At 36.9% G+C, this 26,485-nt stretch overlaps 5 protein-coding genes across 7 annotated transcripts; 3 read left to right on the top strand and 2 right to left on the bottom strand.

Moving 5' to 3' along the window:
* Positions 1 to 87: 87 nt before the first annotated feature.
* Positions 88 to 717, bottom strand: LOC103435128 (agamous-like MADS-box protein AGL62). The gene has a single exon (XM_008373517.4). The coding sequence runs from the start codon at positions 715 to 717 to the stop codon at positions 88 to 90; it is 630 nt and encodes a 209-aa protein (XP_008371739.4).
* Positions 718 to 3,954: 3,237 nt separating this feature from the next.
* Positions 3,955 to 10,026, top strand: LOC103434981 (tobamovirus multiplication protein 1-like). Of its 3 annotated transcripts, none has more exons than XM_070821441.1 (13): positions 3,955 to 4,492; positions 5,431 to 5,481; positions 6,414 to 6,447; positions 6,804 to 6,890; positions 6,973 to 7,024; positions 7,829 to 8,003; positions 8,140 to 8,235; positions 8,565 to 8,625; positions 8,792 to 8,856; positions 9,026 to 9,100; positions 9,197 to 9,272; positions 9,361 to 9,527; positions 9,637 to 10,026. In XM_070821441.1, the coding sequence occupies exons 1-13, from the start codon at positions 4,388 to 4,390 to the stop codon at positions 9,664 to 9,666; spliced, it is 1,074 nt and encodes a 357-aa protein (XP_070677542.1). In that variant the 5' UTR covers positions 3,955 to 4,387; the 3' UTR covers positions 9,667 to 10,026. The 3 variants fall into 3 exon arrangements, with proteins under 3 accessions (XP_070677542.1, XP_070677543.1, XP_008371588.2); XM_070821442.1 differs by having other exon boundaries at positions 9,643 to 10,026; XM_008373366.4 differs by having other exon boundaries at positions 7,000 to 7,024.
* A 17-nt stretch (positions 10,027 to 10,043) lies between these two features.
* LOC103434982 (mitochondrial ATP-independent inner membrane protease subunit 1a-like) lies at positions 10,044 to 11,804 on the bottom strand. The gene is made up of 4 exons (XM_029103088.2): positions 11,587 to 11,804; positions 11,254 to 11,481; positions 11,003 to 11,113; positions 10,044 to 10,500 (listed from the first exon to the last, which is right to left on the bottom strand). Exons 1-4 carry the CDS (start codon positions 11,728 to 11,730, stop codon positions 10,438 to 10,440), a joined length of 546 nt encoding a protein of 181 aa, XP_028958921.1. The 5' UTR covers positions 11,731 to 11,804; the 3' UTR covers positions 10,044 to 10,437.
* A 7,669-nt stretch (positions 11,805 to 19,473) lies between these two features.
* Positions 19,474 to 20,160, top strand: LOC139196266 (uncharacterized). Its single transcript, XM_070821947.1, has 2 exons — positions 19,474 to 19,740; positions 19,882 to 20,160. Exons 1-2 carry the CDS (start codon positions 19,474 to 19,476, stop codon positions 20,158 to 20,160), a joined length of 546 nt encoding a protein of 181 aa, XP_070678048.1.
* Positions 20,161 to 20,172: 12 nt separating this feature from the next.
* Positions 20,173 to 23,086, top strand: LOC139196267 (uncharacterized). Its single transcript, XM_070821948.1, has 8 exons — positions 20,173 to 20,608; positions 20,688 to 20,776; positions 20,880 to 21,004; positions 21,149 to 21,365; positions 21,517 to 21,583; positions 21,898 to 22,210; positions 22,594 to 22,684; positions 22,736 to 23,086. The coding sequence occupies exons 1-8, from the start codon at positions 20,173 to 20,175 to the stop codon at positions 23,084 to 23,086; spliced, it is 1,689 nt and encodes a 562-aa protein (XP_070678049.1).
* Positions 23,087 to 26,485: the final 3,399 nt, after the last annotated feature.

Genomic DNA, 26,485 nt, shown 5'->3' on the forward strand with positions numbered 1-26,485 from the left:
AAGGGGGCATTTGGATTTAGTAAAATAACCCACTCATGTGTCCTACTTTGAAAAACCCTAGCTAGCTTTAAGGAGGGTTTTTCAAAATTAATGGCCGTAGCCAGGAGGAAATGCATAAGAACCAGTCCCACTTGGATTTGCATAAAAGTTGAGATTGGTTTGTTGGACAGATCCAGAAGAGGAGGCACCAAAAATATTAGTACTCCTCTCCTTAAGATGGTTGGAGATTGTCATGTGTAGCTCCGCCGAGGATGCATAGACTTGTTTGAGCTCATCCACCCCAAGCTCATCAAGGGGTGCACTCCACCACAGGTGCTCTCGATTCCTCCTTCTCCTGGCTTTCCTTAGGAGCGATTTCTGTCGCTCCCGCACATCTTCTAACTGGTTGATAAGCTCGTCGTACTGTTCGATAGCCTCAGAAATTCTCGTCTGTCGATGAGCCTCCATGAACTGAATAGTGTAGTCATCGTTTTCGGGTGGATTTTGGTCCAGAAACCGATTGATGACATTGTCGACAGATGGATGACCATATGAGAAAGGCTTGCCAGATGGTGAGAAAACCACAATTCCCACCTCACCGCCACATAGTGTTATCATCTCGCTAGCTTTTTTGTAGACGCCGGATCTCCGTTTCGAGAAAGAAACGAGAAGATCCTCTTCGTTTTCGATCCTCTTCATCTCAATCTTTTGCCTACCTCTAGTTTGCTTTCCCTCCATGGCCATTTGGAAAATGATGAAAGAATTGTTTTTCTTGGTAATTGGCTTGTAAAAAGGTTTGCTTGGTTTGTTTTTCCTTACAATTCTTGTGCTTATATAGGATGAAAAACCGCATCTTCGGTCATTCAATGCTGTTGACCAACTAGATATGTTTTTCAAATTGTCCTCTCCCCCCTGTTTTAGAGAAAATTTTAATTGTGACGGGAACACGAGTGTTACACCACGTATTTATATGTAAGTAGTAGAAAATTTTATTTTTTAAGTATTAACATTTTTAACACATATATCCCACCATTTGTATAGTGACACGTGGTGTACCACCTTGTGTGCCGATCACATTGAAAAATCTCTTCAAATTTTCTTTGTTTTGGGTTTTAACTAATTTCCAATTAAATAGTCATATTAGTTTGTTACCAACATTTCCCCTAAAAGCTTTTATTTTTAGGAAAACTAATGAAAATAATTTGAAAACTTTGAGTTTTAATGAAAATGACAAAAAATAAAAGATAAAATGAATAGTACCAAAATTAACTTTTTAGTGTAAAAATGTGATTTTTCGTTAAAGTGAACAATACCGGAAGTTTTTCGTTAAAGTTCCCTATATTTTTTCGATGTATTCCAATATTATTCTAACCAGAAGTTGGACATTTTACTCTTAAATTAATGTGTTATTTGGCAATGCATATGTTGGTGCCACACACCTTAGAGAAAGACTCGTCACATGGCGCTACTGTTTCACAATTCAACCTCAATAAGATTTTTTTTTTTACTTTCAATCATTAGCTTGCGAGAGTAATGTCTTAACTAATTGTTAATATATTATATACTTTATTAACTCCTATATTAAAAGTTGGAATTTTTGTCTTTACGAAAGAGATACAATCACAATATTGTCGTGCGTTAGATGTGCGTCCACATTTTTGAGATCAAAGTTAATTAAATCTATAGATAGATGAAATCTGATAAAATTTTCATACAATGATAGCATGACAACCTAATATAAGCAAGCGATGGATTGTTTTGGTGATGAGAGTCTTATGCTTTAACTCACATCCTAAGTTCAAACATTCTCCCTTTTCCTTAGGGTAATTTACATTAGTAATATTGCTTGTATTAAAAAAAAAAAGAGTAAATTACAAAAAACTACCTCAACTATGGGTTGAACCACAATCTCATGCCTCATGTTTTAAACATTGCAATGTTATTATACCTCAACTTATGAATTCGTTGTAATGTTATACATTTGTTAAGTTTTTTGTTAATTTGGCTGTTAAATGTTGACGTAGCAGGAGTGGGGCCCACTCATTTGCCAACTGGAATGAATTAATTAATTTACAAAAAAAAATTAATAATTTGGCTGTTAAATGATGATGTGGCGAAGGAGTGGGTATCGCTCCAGCCACGTTATCATTTAACAACCAAATTGATAGAAAACTTAATTGAGGTATAACATTGTAACGAATTCATAAGTTGAGGTATGACATTGCAATGTTTAAAACATGAGGTATGAGATTATAGTTTGACCCATTGTTAAGGTAGTTTTATGTAAAAAAATAGTGTGATAGGAACATAACACACTCTTGTTAAATTAGTGCTACTAAATCTATTTACTAAATTTGTTTGCCAATTTGGAAAATCGAAGAGATAAGGCCACATCATTTTATGAACAAATTTTGAGATGCTCTAATAAATAATTGACCATAAGATGGTGTCAAAGTTATTAATGATAAAAAAACTTACTTGTAACGATAATGCTATTTAGACATATCAACCTTCTGCAAAGTTCTGTGACTCTGTCGATATATGGTTTCAGTTAAGATCATTCACACGGTATTGATATCCGTTTGGTTTGGACTTTTTTAGCTTAACTTCCAAGTTTGTTTTGGGATTGTTGTTTCGGTTCTCCCAATTGTCCATGCATGCAGTTGGGGGCACTCCACTTTCGAAATTAGTGGCAGTTCCAATCACCAGACTATTTTTTCTTTCCATTTCCACTGATCAAACAATTTGACGTTCTCAGATTAGTGGATTGTTATGTCTTTCTTTCTTGCGGTTGCAGATTTATGATGAAGGACGAGAACATGCAGATGGAAGCAGTTTAGCAGAAGAGGAGAGAAATGAGAACCGAAAATAAAGAACAGATGAAGAAAATTGTCAAGGATCCAACCTCCAAGAATTGAAAACGTAGACAAAGTAGGGGGTTACAACGAAAATCAATTGGCTGGTGGAGGCTTCGAGGGAGAGTTTGTCAACTGTGCTCTCAATCTTAATTTTACATTCGAGGTTTTATTTGACTATGTAATTGTTTAATCTGTGGACTTTTCATCTACTTGGTTCAAGCAATTTGTTAGAAATTAGAATAGTTTAACACTTGTTTGTGTTCAACTGGGTCTTCATCTTGCGATTTAGTATTATAGTTTAGTAGTATTTCTCTTCACATGTAAGAAGAAGTCTTAGTTTCTATTCTCGCCAAAAGCGAATTTAAATTACATTATTACTTGAACATTACGAGGCTTAGTATACGCCATCAACCCTATAGTGTAATATATCGTTTGTTTATATAAAAAAAAAGGTCCTCATCTTCCATTTTTTTTTTTGGAAACTTCCTCATCTTCCATTTTGATAAGTATATTTTTTAGCATGACCGTATTGTTAGGCAGGAACAAAAGCTTCTCAACATGGCGAAAATTATTTCTAACTTAACTGCGAATAATAGGAATACAAAATGGATATGCTTAGCGGTCGTAATAAATAAAAGACTTTCCACATGTGCCAGTGATGAAAAAACTAATGAACAATAACGTAAATATAAAAGTAATTATCAATCCTCAAGAAAATTATATTTTAAAATAAAAAAAAAGGGAAGACGAAGGCTATAGCTAACCTACTTTAGCAAAACTTTACATACCAAAAAAAAAAATAATTAAAAAAAAAGAAAAAGAAAAAGAAATTATAGCCTTTTTGTTATAGAGGTAGATTGTCTGTCCTTTTTTTTTTCATAGCCTTTCCATCATTTCCTATTTGTACGGTCACGGTTAAGTCACGTCAACATTTTATATTCATATTACCTTTTGTTTTATTATCTTTATTAAAAAATTAGTATAAAATATTGACGTGATTTAACCGTGACCGCACAGATAAAAAAGAATAAGAAAGACAAGGGAAAGGAAAAGGGCGGGCAGACAATCTGCCCTCTTTTGTTATTGGTTAAAATACCAAGTCAAACCCGTGGGAGTCAAAAAGGGCAAAAATTATGATTATGATATGTTGATAATGATACCATTCATGGGAGAATCAAAGCCGCCCGCGTGCGAGAGATTCAGACCGTGTGGGTCCAAACTACCGATTTACCCTCGACGTCGGGAGGTTATTACTCCAAATACCACCAAGATTTTGGTCTGTGAAGTTGGAAGATTTCGTTGTTGGGTTGTGGGGGCAACACCGCAAAAAGATGAAATCAAGGCTGCATCAGAAGCAGCGCACAGATCTGTCATGAAGGATACCGTCAAAGGCACAAAGGGTCCGTACGCTTCTCAGTCCCTAGACTTGCTCTTTTGCTTAACTGTCTAGTTTTTAATTAATCTAGAGCGAGAAAGAGTGGGTTATTGAGGGGAGAGAGAGAGAGAGAGAGAGAGAGAGAGAGAGAGAGAGAGAGAGAGTTTGGAAGAGGATGTTTGGATTGAGAGAAGCGTCTTGCTTTCCAAGGGTGTTGGTGGGAGTGAATGTGAGTCTTGCTCTGGTTGATGGCATTATAGCACTTCTTGCATTTTTTCAGGTTTGCTTCTTACTTATATATTTGTTTTACATTTGTTTTTTAGTTCAGTTTTGTGTGCATTTGAATTTTCCCAATTGGGTTTTGTTTGGTGAGATTTTATTGTGGGAAAGACGGTCAATGTGGGTTTTAAAGGAATGTGCTTTTACTGTGAAACTTGAGGAATGGGATTGGTAGCACTTTCTGGGGTTGAATGTTTTTGGACAAATTTGAAATGGCCATTTTGTTTGATATTTTTTTTCTGATTTTACTTGTCATTTGGTTTTCTCGTTGGACTGGTAATTGGGATTTTGCATAAATATGTGAATGGATTGATTTTAGACCAACCAGTAACCATTTTTGATAGAAAGAATGTGTGCTTCAGAGCAGGTAGTGACCCTTTTTGATTCTTAGGTTCTTGCCCAGGGTATAACTCTTCCTTTCAATACGCATGAACCGATTACAATGGGGAAATTGGAGACAAGGAATTATTTTGAATTCAACGAATAAGATATATAATTAACTGATACATGAAGGAGATCATATGGGATAGTTAAATTGTTCGAGATCATGTTTTGTATAGCTAGTGTAATGAATACAAATACATGGTGCTCAAAACTTTGTCGACCAATTGCTCTTAGCACAGGTTTGTAAGTAATTATACCTATAAATGTTCAGTGTTTTTAGATAAATTTATGTTCAGGATACTTGAAAGATCACATCATGTAGCCTTACTAGTCCTCACTCTGAAGAATAGCTAGGTTATGAGACTTGGGCGTGACTTTAAGATTACTGCTAAATCCCCATTCTCAATCTCCGTAACTTATTATCCTCAAGACACATTCTTATGTTTTAAGTAAATTTGGTAACATCAAACTTTTAAAACTGGGGAAGCCCATGATTGGCGTCTATGAGGTTCTTTTGTTGAAATGATTCTGAGTTTCTTTTCCTTGCTATTTCAGTTAATTAGAATTCACTCGAGGAATTCACAACTTGGCTGGACTCGACAAAAAGTAAGTGATGAACCATGCTTTACCATTCCTTGTTGATTTATTTTTTTGGTCAAGATTACTATTCCTTATTCAAATTCACATTTTATTTCTGTTTCTTTTTGTTTGTTTGTGTATGTTTTTTCTATATATATGCAGGTATGTAATACAAATACATACATATGCTTACATACATACCAACACATTTATAGGAAAACTAATGAAAGGGGCTTGAAAACTTTGAGTTTTAATCAAAAGGACAAAAAGGTGTTGTAAGTGAATAGTACCATGAGTGACATTTTAGAGTAAAAATGTCATTTTCGTTAAAAGTGAACAGTACTGGGAGTGTTTCGTTAAAACTCCCGACAGTTATACATGTGTTTGTGCGTGCGTGCATGCATGATGTAGCTAAATTTCAAAAGAACTTGCTGGATTTACCTATTTGTTCTGGATGTTGTAGTTTGACATCGTAAGGCCTCCTAGGAATCAGTCTTAATGTGAAGAATTTTGGTGACTGTTAGAGAAATTGTGCTGTCGCTGGATACATTAAAGTCATAGGTTGACAACTCCCAAGGTTGAGTCCCATAAAAAATTGCATCTATAGACATTGTTCCTAAGAATTTGGTAGGGAAATTCAATTTAGAACGGATGCATATATGAGGAGGAAAATGATGAAGGGGTACATCATACATGTGCATGATGGCTATACAGTAATATTTTAGTGTTTGGTGCTCCATAAAATGGGGGTAAGGCTAGCCGACATTCACCTCTCCCAGACCCTGCGTAAAGCGGGAGCCTTGTGCACTGGGTACGACCTTTGGTGCTGCATCTGCATGAATATGCTCACTTGTATGCATGTGAATATGTATATGTACTTACGGCATGACTAATCGCTATATTGAAGCTTACTAAAGCATGCTGGCATTGTCTTAATACATACTATTGCCTCGCTGCAGGTTTTTCATCTGTTGATTGGCTCTTCTAATTTGGGTAAAAATTGTTTATTCCCGATCCTGATGCACTATTGCCTTCTATTCTTGTCTGAGATCTGATATTCTCTTTCAAGAATGCTTCGCCCTAATTATGTTGCTTATCAAGAGCCTTGATATTTTGGCTCTCTTTTCCTGACTTTTGAAATCATTTGATGTTCTATGTATGACTGATTTTGCAACAACTTGTTGGTTCATGAGTTTGGACTCATAGCCAGTTGTTACACAACCAAGATACAGAACTGATGATACCATCTTAAGTAATGATTTTTTCCATTAACTTATGACTTCGACAAGCATGTTGTATTTACATCTTGATTCAAACTGATTTAATTTATTTGATCTTGTCTGTGACAGGTTGCTTAATTTATTTTGTATTAACTCTTTTTGCTGCTTGCAAGGGGTGGCAATGTTGGTCTAACTCTTGTGGTTTTACCCTCATGGGTATGCTTTCTCTTTCAATACACGCCATATATCTATCTTCAGTGCTTGGTCAGAGTATCTGAATGGTTAAAATGCTTTGCAGCATTACCCGAAATTCTGTTTTTTGCAGTGTTTCTTCTACTTTTATCGTTCTGGTAAGTTTTCTATTTCCTTTTCTTCTTTTTCATTTTAAACAATCCAAAACTTAGCTCACGAACTTTCATGAAAATGTCGAAAAAAGTGTAGAGATCTTAGCTTTTTTCATCTATCTTGGATACAACCTGCCTTTTATGTTTTCGATCAGCAGCACTGTTTTTTCCATTCGCAAACACAGAGGTTGAGGTGGGACTAGAGATTAAGATGGATGAAATGGAAAAGTGCATTAGGAGTATTGTGTGACCATAGAATACCTGTCAATTAAAAAGTATAATAGTAACATCATACATTGTGCTGGGCAACTAAGCAAAAACACAACCATGGGATGAGGGTAACAGAAGTATGGATGTGAAGATGCATAACCAGCATTACCTGAGAAGTAGTACATACATAACAAATCAACATCTATTGAGACATATAGTGCTCCCATATACTTTTATATTATGAATCAGTATTCAGCATATAGATGATCTCGTTACTTTTGTAGTTTTCTCTTTCTTTGAACAGTTTAGAAATCCATTGCTTATGGATTTGAAGGATATGTGGCTTTGATAGATCTGTGGTGTGCCTTTCCTGTTTTCTTTTCAGGCCATTCTGTTATAGTTAGGATCTGTTGTTGATTACTAATGTCTCTATAGTGTGTTTTTTATGAGCCATCAGAAAATAGAGATCTGGAAGTGCACTTTTACATGAATAAATTAAAGATATATCAACCATTCTTTACCTGAATATTGCCTTTCTCAAGTTGGTACTTATATTGAAAAGGGTGTTTCGTTTGAGCTATATATGACATCTCTCTTTAGGGTTGACCTGTGTCATCAGGCAGATGATGAGGATGATGAGGATGAAGGGAGTTTTCGTGAAGCTTTGTTGGAGCGGACATTCAGCAGACCAGATTCATTGGACAGAGATAGTCATAGGACCTGTTTTCCTCTGCGATTTATTCGTATTGGAAGCCGCCAGAGAATCGTAATTTTGGTATTGCCACAGTTCAAAGTTCCCTGTTATCTACTCATATATGATCTAATATTAGTCCTTAGCGTTGCATGATTTCCCTATGTCATGTTTTGTGAAATTAATGTTAAAATTTATTAACTTTGAGGTTGTCTACCAGGTCACCTTGCTAGTTTTTGTTATAATGATAGCAAGTGCAGTGATAATTTGGATCGGGATGGGACAAAATCCTATTGATTCTGCACTGGTGGCTCGGGTATGAACGCGTTGCTAATTCTAGATTGTTACATGTGTGATCACCTTCTATCTTTGGTATGCTATAGTTCCAGTTTTGCTATATTTAGATGCTAAAAGAAATAAAGTTTTGCTGCCCCAGTTTTGTGTTCAGACCATTAAATAATTCTTCGGCTTGGAACTTGGATGCCGACTGTTAGTAATGTAGTGGTGTTTAAAATGTGTATAATTCCTTTTTGATGATGTAAAGAAGGTTATCACTGTTGTGGCCGAATATGCAGTTTTGCATCGTACTTATTTCTTATTAACGAGTAGTTAACCTGTGGTGCAATGAATTTTATCATTATCCAGGTATATGTAGATCTCTTTGCAATAGCGATACTATTATTAGGAGGAGCATTAGCATGTTATGGTGAGTAACTATCGTTTCACTCTTTTACTTGCATTTCTTTATGTGCAACTCCGCCCTATTTTTATAGGGGGAGGGGCGCGCAATGACTATTTTGGAGTGTCAGTAACACCTCTATATACTTATCCTTCAATCTGAAGCGTCGTTTTGCTTTGTCTTGGATTTTCAGGGCTCCTATTATTCCTGAGAATGAGAAACGTTAGATCTGAGAGAGCTTCTTCTGAGATGTGGAAGGTATACTTTTATTTTGGTCTTTGTTTTCTTGATTTCCATAATCTCATGTTGTATATAATATCATTCATCTGTCCGTTAAAGTATCAGATCATTCGGAAAGTGTATTGTTCGGTGAACATATATCAGTGGCTTATAGTTTATCACTTGCTTCCGTCTTCTTTTTTGACAGGTTGCAGGTTTAGCTGTTGTTTCCGTTCTCTGTTTCGCCTCGAGTTCTTTGGTGGCTCTATTAACTGATATTCCTGTACGTGCTTGATTGTTAGCTCAAAGGTTTTTTTCGTTATTCAGACATCTAAGTCAGTTCAATGACTCTCCGAAACTTGACCATATCGTTCTGCAGATGCTTTACGATTGGCATCAACAGCGTATGAAGGATGCTTATACTTCTGTTTTACTGATTTTATATTATTTCGTAGGTAGGTCGTTCTAAATTCCTTTACTGTTCGTGGTTAGATGAATCCTGTCGTTTTTAGTATCTTTACGATGTTTATATTGTTTTTTCAGGTTCATCAATACCTTCAGCCTTTGTCTTATGGGTCATGAGAGATATACCGCCCTCTGTAACAGCTAACACACGAGAAGAACCGTCTACGTTAACCTTCATCAGCGACATTTCCACGACATTACAAGATCCTCAGAGCTGGAATGCTGCAATGAGCTTGCGGAACCAGGTTTGATTTCGCCGTGGTAGCTAGACGTTACAGTAGCAGACCCATTTGAAATCTCGGTTTGTTTTGTCGATAGTCGTTCAGGTTTGTGCTCACTGAGTTTGGTTTTCAGGTGCAGGTATCAAGAACAAGCCCCGTATAACACTCATCCTGTATGGAAAGTGAGTCTTACTAACGTTCCTGAGTGCGAAGCACGTCCTTGCTCGCCAAATCTATGGAGTGAGCTGGAATCAAAGAACGATATGCCAGACAAGAAGTGCGACACTGAGAGGACGAGATGAAGAGGGCGTCGAGTGACATTCTTGGCCGGAGCTGGAACTTTGTGTACAGCCATAAGTCGCCGTTGCCACGGTTTTTTGACATTTTGGGGATGTAAATAGCAACCATATGCTAATTGAGGGATTCTTTCCGCTCCAAAAGTATTTTGATGTGCTTCATTAAATTTTTGTTGAAGTTGAAATAAAAAGATAACGGCTTTGTGTTTGTTGCGTAAAAGTAAAAAGATTAATCTCTCAAAGATTCACACCGGAGAAAGTTTGTATAAAGAAATGCTCCGATCAACCCAAATCATGAAGACTGCAACCCCAAGACTTCTCAGGAGTCAGGACTACTGAATTATAAGTTTATGCAGAAAGTACGAATTCTTAGAGATCACTTCCATCGAAAGCCAATCACAATCCACGTATACAGTAAACCGTGACATCAATGGAGAAATCACTGAAACGTAAGTTGGTGGTGGATTAAAGATCTAACCACAAAAGTCTAGTGTCTTGGACAAGAATTTATCCGCTCAATGATTTTATCCGCTCAATGATTTAAAAGGAGCTTATACATCACTCAAACAGCAGCTTCAGAACAAGATTGTCTAGTTACAGATGGCTTACTAACAGTGTGCATGTTCAGTAAGTGTACCTCAGGAGTCCATATCCTTCCCTTTGCTTTGCTCCAACGATCCAAAGTCTTTAGGCGGCCATATCTAATGACAAAGTGATCAAACACGAGAAATCTTTAGTACCAAACAAGAAAATAAAACTACTAAAAGACACTTCGTTGTTCATTTCTATGATACCATACTAGTTCTACCACTGCCAGTAAATACATCTTCCAATTCTTCACAGTGAAAAGCATAACGACAATCACTTACGCACATCTTATCCCTTACAATTTTCACCATCACTTGATTTCTAGCTTCTATTGGAGCTAAATTTCATATACTTTCTGCAACAACAACAACAACCAAGCCTTATCACACCAAGTGGGGTCGGCTGCATGAATCATACAACGTCTCTGCGCTTGGTTTTCCGCCATGTACTCTCCTAAAACAAATAATCCTACAACTCACAAATTGAAGGGGCATATCTTCTTCACAATTCCACTCAACATGAATTCCTTTACGCATAGCAAGTCAATCCGAAACCAATCCAAACGATGTATATGCACATAATTCAAATCGAGCTAAAAGAAGAAAACTTTCTCACCCTCCAGAAGATTCTGCCTTCAACAAGCCCGTAAGGAACCGGCCCGAAATTCCTCGAATCACGCGAGGCATAGATGTTGTCTCCCTCCACCCAAACATGTCCCTTAGGAACCTATTACCAACAACAACATTACAATCTCCAAAATCCTTAAAAAAAAAAACCGAAGAACATAAACGAAAATGTCGAAAACCAAAAACCCAAAATCCAAAACAAAACCAACATTGCAAAGTTGAAATGGAACACGAAGATACCACTATAGTCTCCGACCGATCACCGTTCTTAGGGTCGACAACATAAGTAACAGACTGACCCTCCGTTGCTATCAATCTCTTGGCGACGGTCTTCCGAGGAGCCTCAGGCGACCGTACCATGACAATATCTCCGACACCGATTCTGTCGAACCGGGTCGAGATACGTTCAGCCAAGCACAAATTATTTCCGGCCAGGCCGATGGTCGGGAGCATGCTGGGACCGTAGCACTGCACACACGGAATCACAACCCATCCCCGTGTTTCTGTTCATTTTTGCTCTCAGCTCATCGAATTTAACGTAATTAAAAAAAAAAAAAATCAGTTAACAGTTACCAGAGCTACGGTGAGGAGGTGCGTCTTGGTGACTTGGACGAAGCATACGAACTTTACCAGTCTCGGACCGACGTCCCTTATTTCTCTCCCTGTATTTTTGAATGCCTCCGAAGCCAGAAACTGCCTTATGTATCCAAACGCCATGGGAGGAGCAGAGAGCAGAGATGTACAGTGAGAGAGAGAGAGGGGGAGACAGAGAGATGTCTTTTTTACTTCACTGTGTTTAGGCCTTTTGTTTTGGGCTTGGATATGACAAACCAGGAAATGGGCGTTTGTAATGGGCCTATTTTGGATTTTCTAATGGGTCACCGTTTTTGGAATGTTTTTAACTAACTGAGCGACAAGTTTTTGGATGAGCCACCGCTTTGTGTTCGAAAACAGTGTAAATGTAGTTGCGTCATCTTTATTTATTTATTTTATATGTATGAGATATTACCATATTAGGCTAGGAGAGTATCGAACTCAAAACTTTGAAAACAATTTTGATGATATGGCACAACGTCTGTTAAAAATGAAGCACGTCTTAGAGGTGAGCTCGATTGATTCAATATCGATGAACCTGGAAAAATGTTCAATGTTTTTAACTAACTGAAACAACTCCTTGTCGCATCATCATCTTTAAGATGCCAAAACAACTCTTAACTATATGGGTTACTAGTAACTTATTCATCAAATAATTATCTCACTTTTTTAATTTCCATGAAATATCCATTTCATGATGTTGTGGTCACATTTATTTGATGCCATATATAAGTAAAAATGAAATGACTATAGAACCTCTTATTACATGAAGTATGATTGTATAATGACTACCAATTCTTCTAACAATTTACAAGTATATACGTAACTGAGATATTGGCTAACAATTACAAGTACAAGTGTAACTGAGAATCTGAGATATTGGTAGAAACTAAAATATGAGATAATTTTCATTTTCTTAAATTATTTGCAATAACAGTAATTAGAAAAGAGAGATGTATAAAAATTTTCACCCAACTGATGTTTTTAGATAAATAATTCTAACTGAATTTTAACTTTTTTTTGTTTTTTTTGTTTTGTTGGTAGAATATATTGACTGCATATTTTTTTTATTTATTCCAAATTAAAAAAAAATTAGAAACCATGGTAACAAAATGAAAAATGTTGTAGATTAATACAATCCACTGGTAACACTACCATTAAAAATCTTATCATCCTGTCCAACCTGATGCCACCGAAACGAGTTGTCGATATCCATCACATTATAAACTTGCTGCAGATGAAATTCACTTTCACCGCAATCTTCTTTGTACCGCACTTTGTTAACACGATAAGCTTCAACTTATTTCTGGACTTGTTTCCAACTGCATGAAGCACCAAACGATTAATAGGAAAGAACTAAATGATGGCTTGAATTTTCTCTTTTAGCTTCAAGACGGTGTTGTGTTCGGCCTTTTCAATAGAGACATGCATTTTTGGACGTGGGGTCTTCGTGTTGAGCTGGATTTTATAGGCTTGTCCTCCATGATCTTCACATTGTTGTTACAATTACTATTATTCGTCGGTTCATCGAATTCAGATGCGACTAGGAGTTGGATGCGAGAATTGTTGTAGTTGTCAGTATTCAACGTCGCATTGGTCGTGTAGGACTTGGCTATTGAAGACTAGGGTTTGGTTGGAAATGGGAATCGCTTGGGTATTTTTGAACCTTCTCTTTGATCTTGAGAACAGTGTCGAAAAAAAAAAAGTTATGTTCTTTTTTTGGGACAACAGATGAGCCTATCGTTGACGTGGTAAATACTTTGAAGACTTAAAACTCAGAAGATACTCAATTCATGTGGAGAATTCAGACCAAAGAGCACGCCATTCACATGGTAACTAGTAATAAAATTCATAACAGAGAACATAACATTGACATACTAATTAGTAATTGTAGCAGAAAAATAATATCCAAAATAACCATTTGTATGGGAGATTATTTTTGGCTTATCTTACAAAATTGCCGCTATATAGAGTAGATGAATACAAGCCACCTTAGTCCTTACAGACGAGTTTCAATACAAGCATGAAACTGAGATAATGGTTAGGGAAGATAATGCCGGTAAAAAGGGATGGAATTGAAGTCCTTTTGTTTATTCAAACCCCATATTGTATCGCCGCAACTCAATGCCCGATCGGGTTTGCAACTCAACAGATCCTGAGTAGAAAATCTCATTCACCAAAATATATAAAAATCAAAATAAACCACTATATCTTGTCTCTTTCTTATTCTCCCAGTTGCTAACTGGATCAAATGTTATAATTTATTGATAACTGGTTGCCAAGTTATAGTTATAACAGTTTTCACTTTTTTCTCAAAAACACTTTTGATTTTTTCCCAAAATATTGTGCTTATAGTTATAACAGTTTCGATTATAAATAAGATATTTTGTTAATTGGCCAAGTTATAGTCAAGTATTATTCATAACCTTATGCCTCAGTCTAAGAAATTCGGGGGCTGATTGGATGGTCAACCAATCCTAACTCAGGTTAGGCTCGAGTTGTCCAATTTTATTTAGAGAGTCCTAATGAAAAGGGTTCTTCAAACCAAAACTAACCTAATAATTTTATTTAATTAAAATGACTTGCACTTCAATGAAAGGAGGGAAACAACCCAATTTTTGGCGTGCGTGGCTATAAGGCAACCAGCCAGCCAAGTGGGGACCAAGGATTGATTAATTTGTGCTTTTGTTAATATTTTATTATTATTATTATTATTTATCCTAATTATTAAATAAAGTTATTAAAGTGTGTTTGGTTAAGATTTAAAGTTTTAAAACATTTTTCATTATTTTCTTTTTTATATTCAAACTCAATTCTACTTTATATTTAAAGAATTTTTTAAAGTTAAATCAAATCGCGTCAACACCAGTTAAAATTCAATTTGATAAATCACTATCAATCACAATTCAAACTTCAACCACAAAAAATGTCAAAGCCTCAACTAAAAGAAATGCAAACGCCACTTTTATCCATTATCAAATGAAAACTTTGAATCTTGCCATTCTAGAACATATACATATTTTATTTAACATGAAGTGTGATGACCATGAATGATATGTTCTTTTAAACCAAATTGCATTCTTAATCTTTATTGGATGTTGCATTCTTAATCTATATTATCAATGGATATTGTACTAATGTTAAAAAAATTATTATTTACTATGCCTTGTTGTTGAAGTTACCCACTACATATTTATTATTGCAACGATGTAATTTATTTTCTACACCGTGTTGCGTGCTATGTTGCTCTGCACTATTATTTAATTTCCTCAACCAATAATAAAAAATAAAAATAAAGTCTTATATTATTATTGGCCCTTTCATTTGTTTTCCAGTCTTTGTTTGGGTGATGGATTGTTTGGCGACTAATTAGTAAGAAATGAATTACAAAAAAATTTCTCAAGCATCATCATCATTTTTAATATTCTCAACACAACGCCAAATGTACCTGAAACACAGGTGATATATCACGTGTCATTGTATAAGTGGGGAAGTTTTATTTTGTAAGTTGTTAAATTTTTAACATAAGTGTCTCACTACTTGTATTCTAGTGTATCACTTTGTGTTTTGAAAATATTGAAAAATCTCCTCCAGACGTGGGGTTACTTTCCACTGACGCCCCGGTCTGGGCGTGCCATGTGTATTCAGAACATAAAATTTCTCAGTTCTTTAATGCTAAATCATACCAAAACTGAAGTAGCATCCATAACAAATTCAAGACTGACCCCCACAAGGGATCTACTAATTTCCAAGCCTTTCTTAATAATCTTTCTTTTTTACAAGATATAGATGTAGTAATGATATTTAAACACTAAAATATGAACGCCAATCTCTAATTTGAAGCATTCCACTGTGTTTTCAGCGGTCGATTTCACTCTCGGAAACAAGATTTCAAGTCAGAGTCAGGATTGTGAGGTGCGTAAGACCAGTCTCCAAAAGCTCCCTTCTGTTCAAAAGTCTATCAGATGAACAATCTTCTTCCTGATGCAAACAGAGATTGCGTACATTAAATTAAGTAATGAGTCCGACTACTAGCATAAGATTAATTAATACTTCAACGAGACAGTAAAGAAATTTTGAAAATTTAAGGGTAAAGCTGCACATTTTATCGGATGATACAATATTCTACCACTTATGAACTCCTTGAAGATTTTATTTTTTGTCAAACGATAAATTTGTCAAATTAGGGAGCCGATAGGGTTTGAACCCATGTTATGGTGCAAAGGTCAACACTCCTCTCCACCACTGTGGTAGAGGGCCACTTGCCCTTGAAGAAGAACTCTTTTAAGTGCTATAGAATATTGGCCACATACTCTACTCCAAACTTGGCTCAACGCTTTCATTTCTTTTCTAGTCTTTGTCTGGGTGATGAATTGTCAAGTGGTAAGCGATAGTGACTAAATTAGTAAGAAATGAATTGCAAAGAGTTATCGGAATCACCAATTTATGATAAACAAATAAAATAATGTTTAATTAGATTAATAATCCTATAGTGATAGAGTAGTTGGAAAATAGCTCATGAAGTAAAAAACCTAGGATTTAAGCCCATGTGGTGAAGTCTGTTAGAATTTAAACCTAAAATTAAAAATTTCGTCAACTCTTCGTTAATTGGTAGCATATGAGGCTCACATGGGCCTAAATCCTAATAGACTTCACCACATAGGCTTAAATCCTAATTTTTATCACATGTACTATCTTCCAACTACTCTATCCTCATAGGACTAGCCATAAAATAATGTTATATTCAAACTCGAAAATAGAAATCTGCAGCCTGCATATGAGTGAGGCAAACACCAACGTGGAATACAAATCCAATCCAACATTCAAGAAAACAAAAAAAAAAGGGAGAGAGGGAGGGAGAAAACGGAAATCAAAATCGTAAATTTGAAGAGGAAAGAAAACTTACTGCCCAAATGGGAACGAAAAGTTACACACTCACCATTATTCTTGCTTTAATCGTGGACAAAAACAGTTTTTTTAGTTATTGTTCAAATTCCTGCTAAACTCATATCGAGTAATGCTCATCTAAGGGGGGTGTATTCAATTGAGAATGTGAGAGATTTTAATGGATTTATAAATCCATGGATTTTTATGGAGTTTAATTGATTTGTAGAGATTCCATATAAAATTTTGATTCAATTCTCTCGAAATCTCATGGGAAGAGGTGAGATTTGTGGATACTTAAAATACACTACGAAATCTCTCCAATTCCCTCTAATTCTTTAACTTTCTCAAATTCTTTAAAATCAATTTCTAATTGAATACACTTGGAATGTTATAAACTTCTTTAAAATCTTAATTGAATACACCTAGATTTCTAAGGATTTTAATAAACTATTTTGAAATTCTAATTGAATACACCTAGAATTTCAGAGAATCACTTAAAATCCTAATTGAATACCCCTGAAATTATTAATTCCCTGAAACTCTCTCAGAATCCTAATTGAATACACCCCTCTAAGATTCTCATTTTGAGGGTTTGTAAGGTTCCTTTTTATTTAAACTCTTAAATTAATTTGACATCAATAACTTTAATATTATTCTTGTTACACTCAAACAAATCATCTCAATCCCCTCTCTTCCCTACGCATCTCTCTCCCTTCCCCTTCCATCTTCTTCCCCTACGCGTCAAATGTTTTGGGCAGTTGGTTGGACGCGAGAGGCATTCAGCCTTCTGTATGATGCAAATGTTTGTTGAATTTCAATCACTAGGTGCCAAACTACAGATTGTTTCTGCGTTTGCTGTTGAGCACATCAAGGGTTTTGTTCTCATCGAACCTGACAAGAAATCTGATAATAATGAGGTGATCTTTCCTTGTTTAGCCAAATACTATTCTTAATCTTAATATACTAATATATGCACTGCTACTCACACGAAAAGCGTAGATGGAGAGGGAGGGGGAGAAGGGAGAGAGGGATTGATTGAGAAGGTTTTTGTGAAATTGGAGGGAGCGAAACCGTTCAGTTTGTGTTCAATGTTTGCATGAGCCGAAGACTCGTCAATTACAGTGCATACAATCATCTCACAATGGTCAAGCAGACACAATCATGTCCTGTTGATTTCATTTATTGCTAAATTTCACTAATACTTCCGTTCTAATTAAACTTCTATTGAAGCTTAGTTTTATGATTTATCAAAAGGTCACTAGTTTAGCACTCATGAATTCAAAGTCATATCTTGAAGAAAGCCATAAGTAACAGTCCCAAATTTGAGTGTTGAAAACCTTGTGTCAAATGTAGTCTAGTAAAAGTTTGTATCAGATTAATATGACACAGTATAAATGTCTTTGAATTAATTACGAAGGTAAGATATAGAAAATAAAATATTACATTTACTTCAAAATCAAAAGAAGGGAAATTATTTTAAGGGAGACTTTGGATGCGGTCCCTAGTTATGAATAGTCTTTGACTGAAACCTTGTTGGTTTTCAATTTTTGATCCAAGTCCCTGAAATTAATTGATAATTTATTTCTATGTACGTTACTATATTTTTTAAATTAAAAATTAAAATTTATAGTTGTTTATAGTAATGAGATTTTAAATAAAAAACCATAATTTGTGGGATTAAAAATATTAAAATATAAATATACTATTGTGTGTGTGTGTGTAAACATGGGTACATTCATAAAAAATAACCAAAAAATTATTGTATCAAAACATGGGTACATTCTTCAAAATGGGTACATTTAGCAAAAATAAAAATGGGTACAAATAAATAAAAAAATATGGGTACAATACAAATAAAACTTTAAAAAATATGGGCACAAAAAGAAATTAATATATGGGTACAAATTAAAACTGAAAGGAAAATTGGTACAAATTAAAAAAGGGTTGCAAATTAAAAATGGGTACAAACTAAAAATAAAAATATATGATAAAAAATTTAGCCACAAATATAAATATACTAATTGTAATATTTTTAATATTAAATGAATATATTTAGAAATAAAAAATATTTTATTATTGAAATAATTAATGATCTTATTAATACAAAGGACCTTGATCAAAAATTGAAAAGTAATAAGGTTTTAATCAATAGAGTAATAAAAATAAGGATGAAAACCTAATTACTCCTTATTTTAAAGGGTACAAATAATAAGGCTAATTAAGTTAGACAAATTTCTATTTACTTAAATATAGGGCCACAATGTTATAAATTAGAAAACATAAATTAAATTTCACAAAATTACAATTTCGGATATGAAATTCAAGACTAAGTCAGCTTCTATCCATATCATATCCACAGGATTTTAAAAACTGAATTAATAATCTTGATATCCACATCATATATATCCACATGATTTTAAAAACCGAATTAACAATGTTTTCACTTATCTCCGGCCTATGTTTCAAATATTAGTTCATTTATCCCTTATACGTATTAATATATATATATATATATATATATATATATATATGTAAACGTGAGTCTTTAAAAATAAGTATGTAAATATATTGTAAATATTAGGAATCCTTTTTTAGGAAGGATTATTTGTTGTGTCCTTTTTAATTATAGTTTATAGAACAAGGATTGTATTAGTATATATTTCAAGGAAGTAATACAATGAAATTACCCCGTAAAAATTCTATTTGGCATCAAGAGCCAGTGTTGCCGAAACCCTAGTTTTTCCGCTGTGCTTGGTTGACTGTTTTTCTGCAAATCTTCTGCAGAAAACAGTGGTGCCGTGTGTGTGGGTGTAATCTTGCTGGCGTGTGCAGCAGTGTGGGTAGTGCTTTGACTGGTTCTTTGACTGGTTCCTGCACAATCTTGCCGTGTGTCTGCACAGTAGTTCTTTGATTAGTGTAGCAGTGTGGTAAACATCAGTCTTGCTCTTTTTTTTCTTTTTTTTTTTACGGTAAAGCTGAATGGCATCAGAAGGAGGCAATGGCGTGTTGAAGTTGGAAGTCAGTAACTCAATCAATAATCCAGTATTGAATCCTGTCGTTATTCAGAGTGATGCGTCTGCTGTACCAAACACCGTAAAATTAAATGGATCAAATTATCCTCTTTGGTCCAAGGTTTTGGAGATGCACATTGCTGGACGCGGTAGGAAGGGCTTTGTGACTGGGAGTACCAAGGAGCCTGCTGAGGATAGTGCTGAATATATGACATGGGAGACATGGAATGCAATAGTAAAAAGGTGGTTAATCAATTCCATGGAACCTGCTATCATGGGATTTTTTATTCACCTGCGTACTGCTAAAGAAGTTTAGGAAGAGGTGGCTCGGACCTATTATGATGGTTCGGATATTTCTCAAATTTATGAATTGAAGGTTAAATCCTTCAGACTCTGTCAAAAGGGCCGACCAGTTGGTGTGTATTATGCTGACCTCAAGTCCGTTTGGCAGGAGTTAGATCAAAGGAGACCAATCAAGATGAAGTGTGCTGTGGATCTCAAGACCTTTCGAGAAGAGATTCAAATTGATCGTGTGTATGCTTTTTTGGCGGGTTTGGATGATATCTTTGATAAGGTACGGAGTGATATTCTAGGTACTCAACCCTTACCATCTGTTGAGAAAGTGTTTTCTGTTGTTCGGCGTGAAGTACAATGACATGCTACTATGATGGGTGGAAGTAACAACCAAGGTGGGCTGCCATCCATGGCCATGATATCTCAGCCAGCTGCTGTCCCTCGTCCTAATAATTCTTCTAATCACTCTTTAAATTCTCGTCCATTCAATCGAGAAAATAAAGATGATTTGAAGTGTACTTTCTGTGGACAAACCCGTTATACTGAGGATATGTGTTTTGCTAAGCATGGGGTGTCTGATTGGTTTCCAGAATTGAAGAAGAAATTGCATGCAAAGGAGCGTGGAAGTGCAGGAAACAATGGAGGTCGTGCCTCCCTAGCTATAGCCCCACCAACAGCAAATGAGGCCGACACTCCTGGTAATGACCCGAGTCAAACCTTGCTGACTCGTTCTACCCATGGTAACTTGTCATCCACCGTAAGTATTGTAGGGCATGGTCTCTTGGCCGCTGATACTAAGCATCATACAGGTTAGATTTTGGACTCTGGTGTAACGGATCATATGACATATGATAAGAATATGTTTCAATGTATGACAACATCTCACAGGGAATATATTGCCACCACTAATGGTACCCGTGCTCCTGTTATTGGTGCTGGCACCGTGTATCTCACTGCCTCTCTCCCTTTACACCGATGTTTACTTGTTCCATATTTATCACATCATTTACTTTCTATACCACAGGTTACTGAACAATTGGATTTGTTGTTCTAATGTATCTGTCCTTTTGTTTACTTCAGGATATTCAGACCAAGGAGATAATTGGGCGTGGCACTAAGAGAGATGGGTTGTATGTGGATGATGTCGTTCTTGGCAGAGCTCATGCAGTACGAGTGTTCTGTGATAGTAATTTACAAGAAGCATGGTTATTGCATCGTCAATTAGGGCATGCATCCTTTAGCTATTTACGGCATATGGTGCCTAGTTTATTTAGTGGAATAAATGAATCAGACTTACATTGTGAAGTATGTATTCTTGCTAAAAGCCATCGTGCTTCATTTCCTTCTAGTATGAATAAAAGACCTTTTCCATTTGATCTTGTGCATTCCGATGTTTGGGGGCCTTCTCCAGTTACTACTTCTTTGGGAATCCGGTGGTTTGTTGCATTTATTGATGATTGCACTCGTATGACATGGCTTTATGTGTTGAAAAATAAAAGTGATGTTAGTGCCATATTTCGGTCCTTTGCTCAGCTGGTTCAGACACAATATTCTTCTGTTATCAAGGTTCTCTGTTCTGATAATGGCGGAGAATACATCAATTCTAAGTTGTCGATTTTTCTACATGATCAAATGATCCTCCATGAAACCACGTGTCCGCATACTCCACAACAAAATGGGGTTGTAGAGTATAAAAATTGCCATATTTTGGAAACAGCCCGTGCCTTGCTCCTTGGGGCTTCCGTTCCTCCGCGTTTTTGGCCTGAAGCAGTTACCTATGCCTTGTATGTTATTAATCGTATGCCTTCTCGGGTGGTTAGTTTTCAAACATCCTTTCAAGTCCTCACACAGCATGCTCTTGTGGTGTCACATAATACTCTCACTCCTCGAGTCTTTGGTTGTGTGGCTTATGTTCATATTCAGAAAATACATTGTAGTAAATTGGATCCATGTGCATTACGGTGTGTCTTTCTGGGTTTTTCTTCTCACCAAAAGGGGTATTAGTGTTACCATCCTGAAACAAGGCATATGTATGTAACTACGGATGTGACCTTTTCTGAAACGGAATATTTCTACACTTCCGTACCTTCCCATTCAGATCACCAGGGGGAGAACACTGTTGGTAATCTGAGTTGGTTGGATCTAGGGGGAGATGTGATTATTGAACAGCGTGTAGGACCTGGAATTGTTGGTGCCGAATGTACAGTGAGTACCGAGTGTGTTGACAACTCAGATGATGATGGTGATTTGACCGAACCCATAAGAGAGCCTCGGCTAGTTGCTGCCGAGGAATGTCCTAGTGCTCAACAGTCCCTTGCCAAGCCCACTACCCATGTTCTTGCTGAGTCTAGTACGCCCTATTTCTCTAGTTCCAATGTGCCGCCCAATACGTCTTCTCTGAATATTCCTGAGTAAGTATTGTAAATGATTGTGTAACTGATCCAAGTAATAATGTGAGTATTTATAAATTGCCACCGAGACAAAATCAAGGTGTGCCTCCTGATAGGTTTTCTCCTGAAAGGAAGGTAAAGTATCCGATAGCCAATTATGTATCATGTAACAAGCTTGCACCAGAACGTTAGACCTTGGTGAGCAATATGGAGTTTATTCAAGTACCAACTCAAGTGGAGGAAGCTCTAAAAGATCCAAAGTGGGCGAAAGCAATGGATGAGGAGATGTTGGCATTACAAAAAAATAATACTTGGGAGGTGATGATGCTACCTGCAGGAAAGAAGACCGTGGGATGCCGATGGGTATTTACAGTTAAATATAAGGTTGATGGAACGGTTGACAGATACAAAGCAAGGTTGGTGGCTAAAGGGTATACTCAAACATATGGGGTGGATTATCAAGAGACTTTCTCCCCGGTTGCCAAGATGAATACGGTACGTGTTCTTATCTCTTTAGTTGCAAATATGGACTGGCCATTAAAATAGTTCGATGTGAAGAATGCGTTTCTCCATGGGAATTTGGAGGAAAAAGTATATATGGATTTTCCTCCTGGATATAGCAATGGTGGGAATACCGGAGTATGTCGATTGCGTAAGTCACTTTATGGGCTTAAGCAATCGCCTCGTGCATGGTTTGATAGATTTACTCAAGTGATGAGAAAGAATGGATATCGTCAGAGTCATTCTGATCATACGTTATTTGTAAAACGTAAACAAAATAGAGTAACAGCTTTGATTATCTATGTAGATGACATGATTATAACAGGAGATGATGTTGATGAGATGTCCAAGTTGCAAGGAAACCTTGCGGCCGAATTTGAAATGAAGGATTTATGAGATTTGAAATATTTTCTGGGAGTTGAAATTGCTCGCTCGTCTAAAGGTATATTCTTGTCTCAACGTAAGTATGTGCTGGATTTCTTAAAAGAGACTGGTATGTTGGGATGTAAGCCAGTAGAGACTCCTATTGTTGAAAAGCATCATTTGGGTTTGAATCCAAGTCAGAAACCGGTTGACAAAGGTAGATATCAGAGGCTTGTAGGGAGACTTATTTATTTGGCTCATACTCGTCCTGATATTGCCTATGCTGTAAGTGTTGTGAGTCAGTTCATGCATTCACCAAATGTGGATCATATGACTGCTGTTATACGTATCTTGGCATACTTGAAGTTGGCACCTGGAAAATGAGTATTGTATGGGAGACACGGGCATTTGAGAATTGAAGGGTTTACTGATGCAGATTGGGCAGGTGATGTAACTAATAGACGGTCTACTTCTGGGTATTTTACCTTTGTTGGAGGGAATTTGGTGACATGGCGAAGTAAGAAACAGAAGGTGGTGTCACGATCTTCAGCTGAGGCCGAATATAGAGGAATGGCTCAAGGAATTTGTGAAATCCTCTGGCTACGAAAACTTCTTTTAGGACTTGGGTTTAAACCGGAGGAGACTATGAAGTTGTATTGTGACAACAAGTCCGCAAGAGATATAGCTGATAATCCAGTCCAACATGATAGAACGAAGCATGTGGAGGTGGATCGACATTTTATTAAAGAAAAGCTTGAAAAGAAGATTGTATCAATACCGTTTGTGAAGTTAGAGGAGCAACTTGCAGATGTTCTTACCCATGTAGTGTGTGGTCGAAAGTTTGGTGACTCACTTGTCAAGTTGGGCATGTGTGATATCTATGCACCAACTTGAGGGGGAGTGTAAACGTGAGTCTTTAAAAATAAGTATGTAAATATATTGTAAATATTAGGAATCCTTTTTTAGGAAGGATTATTTGTTGTGTCCTTTTTAATTATAGTTTCCTTATAGAACAAGGATTGTATTAGTATATATTTCAAGGAAGTAATACAATGAAATTACCCCGTAAAAATTCTATTATATATATAAAGAGATATATAGATAGTGTTTGTACCATACTTGACCAATCCCGAAACTACTGAGCACCGGTCAACGTTATACCGTCAAGGACCCAGAAGAGCTTCCATTCAACCAGGAGGCCAATCACAATGCGACACGTGTCGACATCAGAAGCCAATCACAGCGCGACACGTGTCAACATAAGAAGCCAATCACAACACGACATGTGTCAATGTTAGAACAAAACTAGAAACTCTCTTCTATAAATAGGGATCATTCTCCCACAATAATCTCTAATGTCATTTTGTACTAAACTATTCACTAGAACTCACAAAATGAGAGCTTGAACCTATGTATTTGTGTAAACTCTTCACAATTAATGAGAACTCCTCTACTCCGTGGACGTAGCCAATCTGGGTGAACTACGTACATCTTGTGTTTGCTTCCTTGTCCCTATTCATTTACGTACTTATCTTCACTAGTGATCGAAGCAACCAAACGAAGGTCACAAACCTGACACTTTCTGTTGTACCAAAGTCCTCGCTGATTTTGTGCATCAACATTTGGCGCCGTCTGTGGGAAGGCGTGGCTGCCTCTTCTCCAAGGTTCAAGTCAAAACGACGGTCGGAGGGGCCAGACATTTTCAAAGGTGTTGAAGAGAGAAGAGGTCAGACAAATCAAGATCTTAGAAGTGCAAGAAGGGAGCTTCTACTGGTGGAGATTCAGGTGTGCTGTGGAACTTAATGCCAGCCTCTATAAAAATCTGCACTCGACGGAGCTTCAGAAATCGAAGAGGCGTTTGCTTTCTCAAAAGCTGGGCTGCTCAGAGACTACGAGGGCCGATCTCAAAAATCGAAGAGGCGCTTCCTTTCTCAAAAGCTGGGCTACTTAGAGACCACGAGGGCCGATCTCAGAAATCGAAAAAGCACCTGCTTTTTCAGCCTCGTCAGCACCTGTCACATGCACACTCAGCTTTGCGGAAATTACGGGCAATCTGTCGAAGATTTCTGGTGAAGTAGAAAGCACGCGAATCTTGCTGTTCAATCACCACTCTCCACACGCACCATCAACTCCTCGGGTACCACATATAACTTTGCCAAAGATATCTGACAAAGTTTAGGCGCGAGAATTTCAAAGTTCCAGCTACCCTATTATTACCCACAAGGATAAAGGAACAGCACCACTGCTTGACAACTGGAAAATCCCTATGTGTGTCGACCTCTGTGTTCTGTGGCAAGACAGGCTGGCAAGAACGTCTAACCTTTACTCACATTCGAGAAAAGACTCCCAACATAATTACTTTCTCAAAAATCGAAGTGGCACCGCTTTCCGAATCTCGAGAGCCAGATCCCCGACGGGATTGCTTGTTCGAAAACTGAAGAGGCACAGCTCTCAGAACTTCGAGAGCCAGATTTCCTTAGATAAAGCTTGTCTGTAATCTTCACACGCAACATCAGCTTTCCAGATACCACATACCACTTTTTCAAAGTGCTCTGACAAAGTTAAAACACGTGAAGCTGGCAGCTCCCATTACATTGCTGTGACCAAGAAGGGTAAAGGAATAGCATTACTACTTGTTATTGGGAAATCCCTATATACATCGACCTCCCTCCTCAACGGACAGGCAAACCTGCAAAAATGCTCAACCCTTTCTCGCATTCGAGAATGCACCCTCAACATAACCTCTCAAAATACTCAGCTTTATTTCCCCCCGATAATACCTCAGAAAATAAGCTACACCAAGAACAAGAGTATCTCATATCATCAGGGTCGAAAGCAAGAGTATCCCATATCATGCTTTCTCCATATCCTTGTCTTCGTCATTGTCCATACCTGCAGGACAAAGAGAAAGAGAGCAGTCAGTCGGAACCTGAAATCAAACCTCCAATCTGGAACTGACTGCCTGAGAACTTTGCCTGGTTGCTTACTTAGCATTGCTCTCGAGAACTCATCTTCAACTGCTGTCAAGGTCATGAATTCCACCGGCAAATACCTCATGACAATTGATCAGATATTGGCTCTTTACATTGAAGCTGCCAAGCGTGGATGAGTCACTATGAAGGAATGTTCTGAAGGACCATTTAAATGCAAAGGTTGCACACCACTTCTGCCATGCAAAATATTGAAGCAGAAGGTTCAACGGTGAGCTGAAACAGATCACTACAGCACGACACCTTTCCATACCACATTCACTATTCCGTCAACAGCAAAAGTATCACATTTCATCAAGGTCGAACGTACTCTAGATTTGATGGACTTGTTTTGACCCTCAAATTCTTGAGTCGGCCTTATAATCTGAAGGGAACCAGAAAACCCTCCAGCACAGTTCAAGAATAAGCCTGTGGAAAGTTACTTCTTCAAAAGCAAAGTATC

Source organism: Malus domestica, chromosome 05 (genome assembly GCF_042453785.1).
Source record: "Malus domestica chromosome 05, GDT2T_hap1".
Classification (NCBI taxonomy): domain Eukaryota; kingdom Viridiplantae; phylum Streptophyta; class Magnoliopsida; order Rosales; family Rosaceae; genus Malus; species Malus domestica.

Bases quoted from the DNA above. Each gene is read 5' to 3' on its own strand.
- LOC139196267 (XM_070821948.1), top strand. From the start codon at position 20,173: ATGGGTGGAAGTAACAACCAAGGTGGGCTGCCATCCATGGCCATGATA. The intron at 21,366-21,516 runs GTTCTCTGTTCT...TTTTGGAAACAG, and splicing joins AATATTCTTCTGTTATCAAG to CCCGTGCCTTGCTCCTTGGG. The intron at 22,211-22,593 runs GTAAGTATTGTA...AACGGTTGACAG, and splicing joins TCTTCTCTGAATATTCCTGA to ATACAAAGCAAGGTTGGTGG.
- LOC103435128 (XM_008373517.4), bottom strand. From the start codon at position 717: ATGGAGGGAAAGCAAACTAGAGGTAGGCAAAAGATTGAGATGAAGAGG.
- LOC139196266 (XM_070821947.1), top strand. From the start codon at position 19,474: ATGGCATCAGAAGGAGGCAATGGCGTGTTGAAGTTGGAAGTCAGTAAC. The intron at 19,741-19,881 runs GTAAAAAGGTGG...TATGAATTGAAG, and splicing joins GGGAGACATGGAATGCAATA to GTTAAATCCTTCAGACTCTG.
- LOC103434981 (XM_070821441.1), top strand. From the start codon at position 4,388: ATGTTTGGATTGAGAGAAGCGTCTTGCTTTCCAAGGGTGTTGGTGGGA. The intron at 8,004-8,139 runs GTATTGCCACAG...GTTGTCTACCAG, and splicing joins GCCAGAGAATCGTAATTTTG to GTCACCTTGCTAGTTTTTGT. The intron at 8,857-9,025 runs GTATACTTTTAT...CTTTTTTGACAG, and splicing joins CTTCTTCTGAGATGTGGAAG to GTTGCAGGTTTAGCTGTTGT.
- LOC103434982 (XM_029103088.2), bottom strand. From the start codon at position 11,730: ATGGCGTTTGGATACATAAGGCAGTTTCTGGCTTCGGAGGCATTCAAA. The intron at 11,482-11,586 runs GTAACTGTTAAC...CCGTGTGTGCAG, and splicing joins ACCTCCTCACCGTAGCTCTG to TGCTACGGTCCCAGCATGCT. The intron at 11,114-11,253 runs GTATCTTCGTGT...TGTTGGTAATAG, and splicing joins ATCGGTCGGAGACTATAGTG to GTTCCTAAGGGACATGTTTG.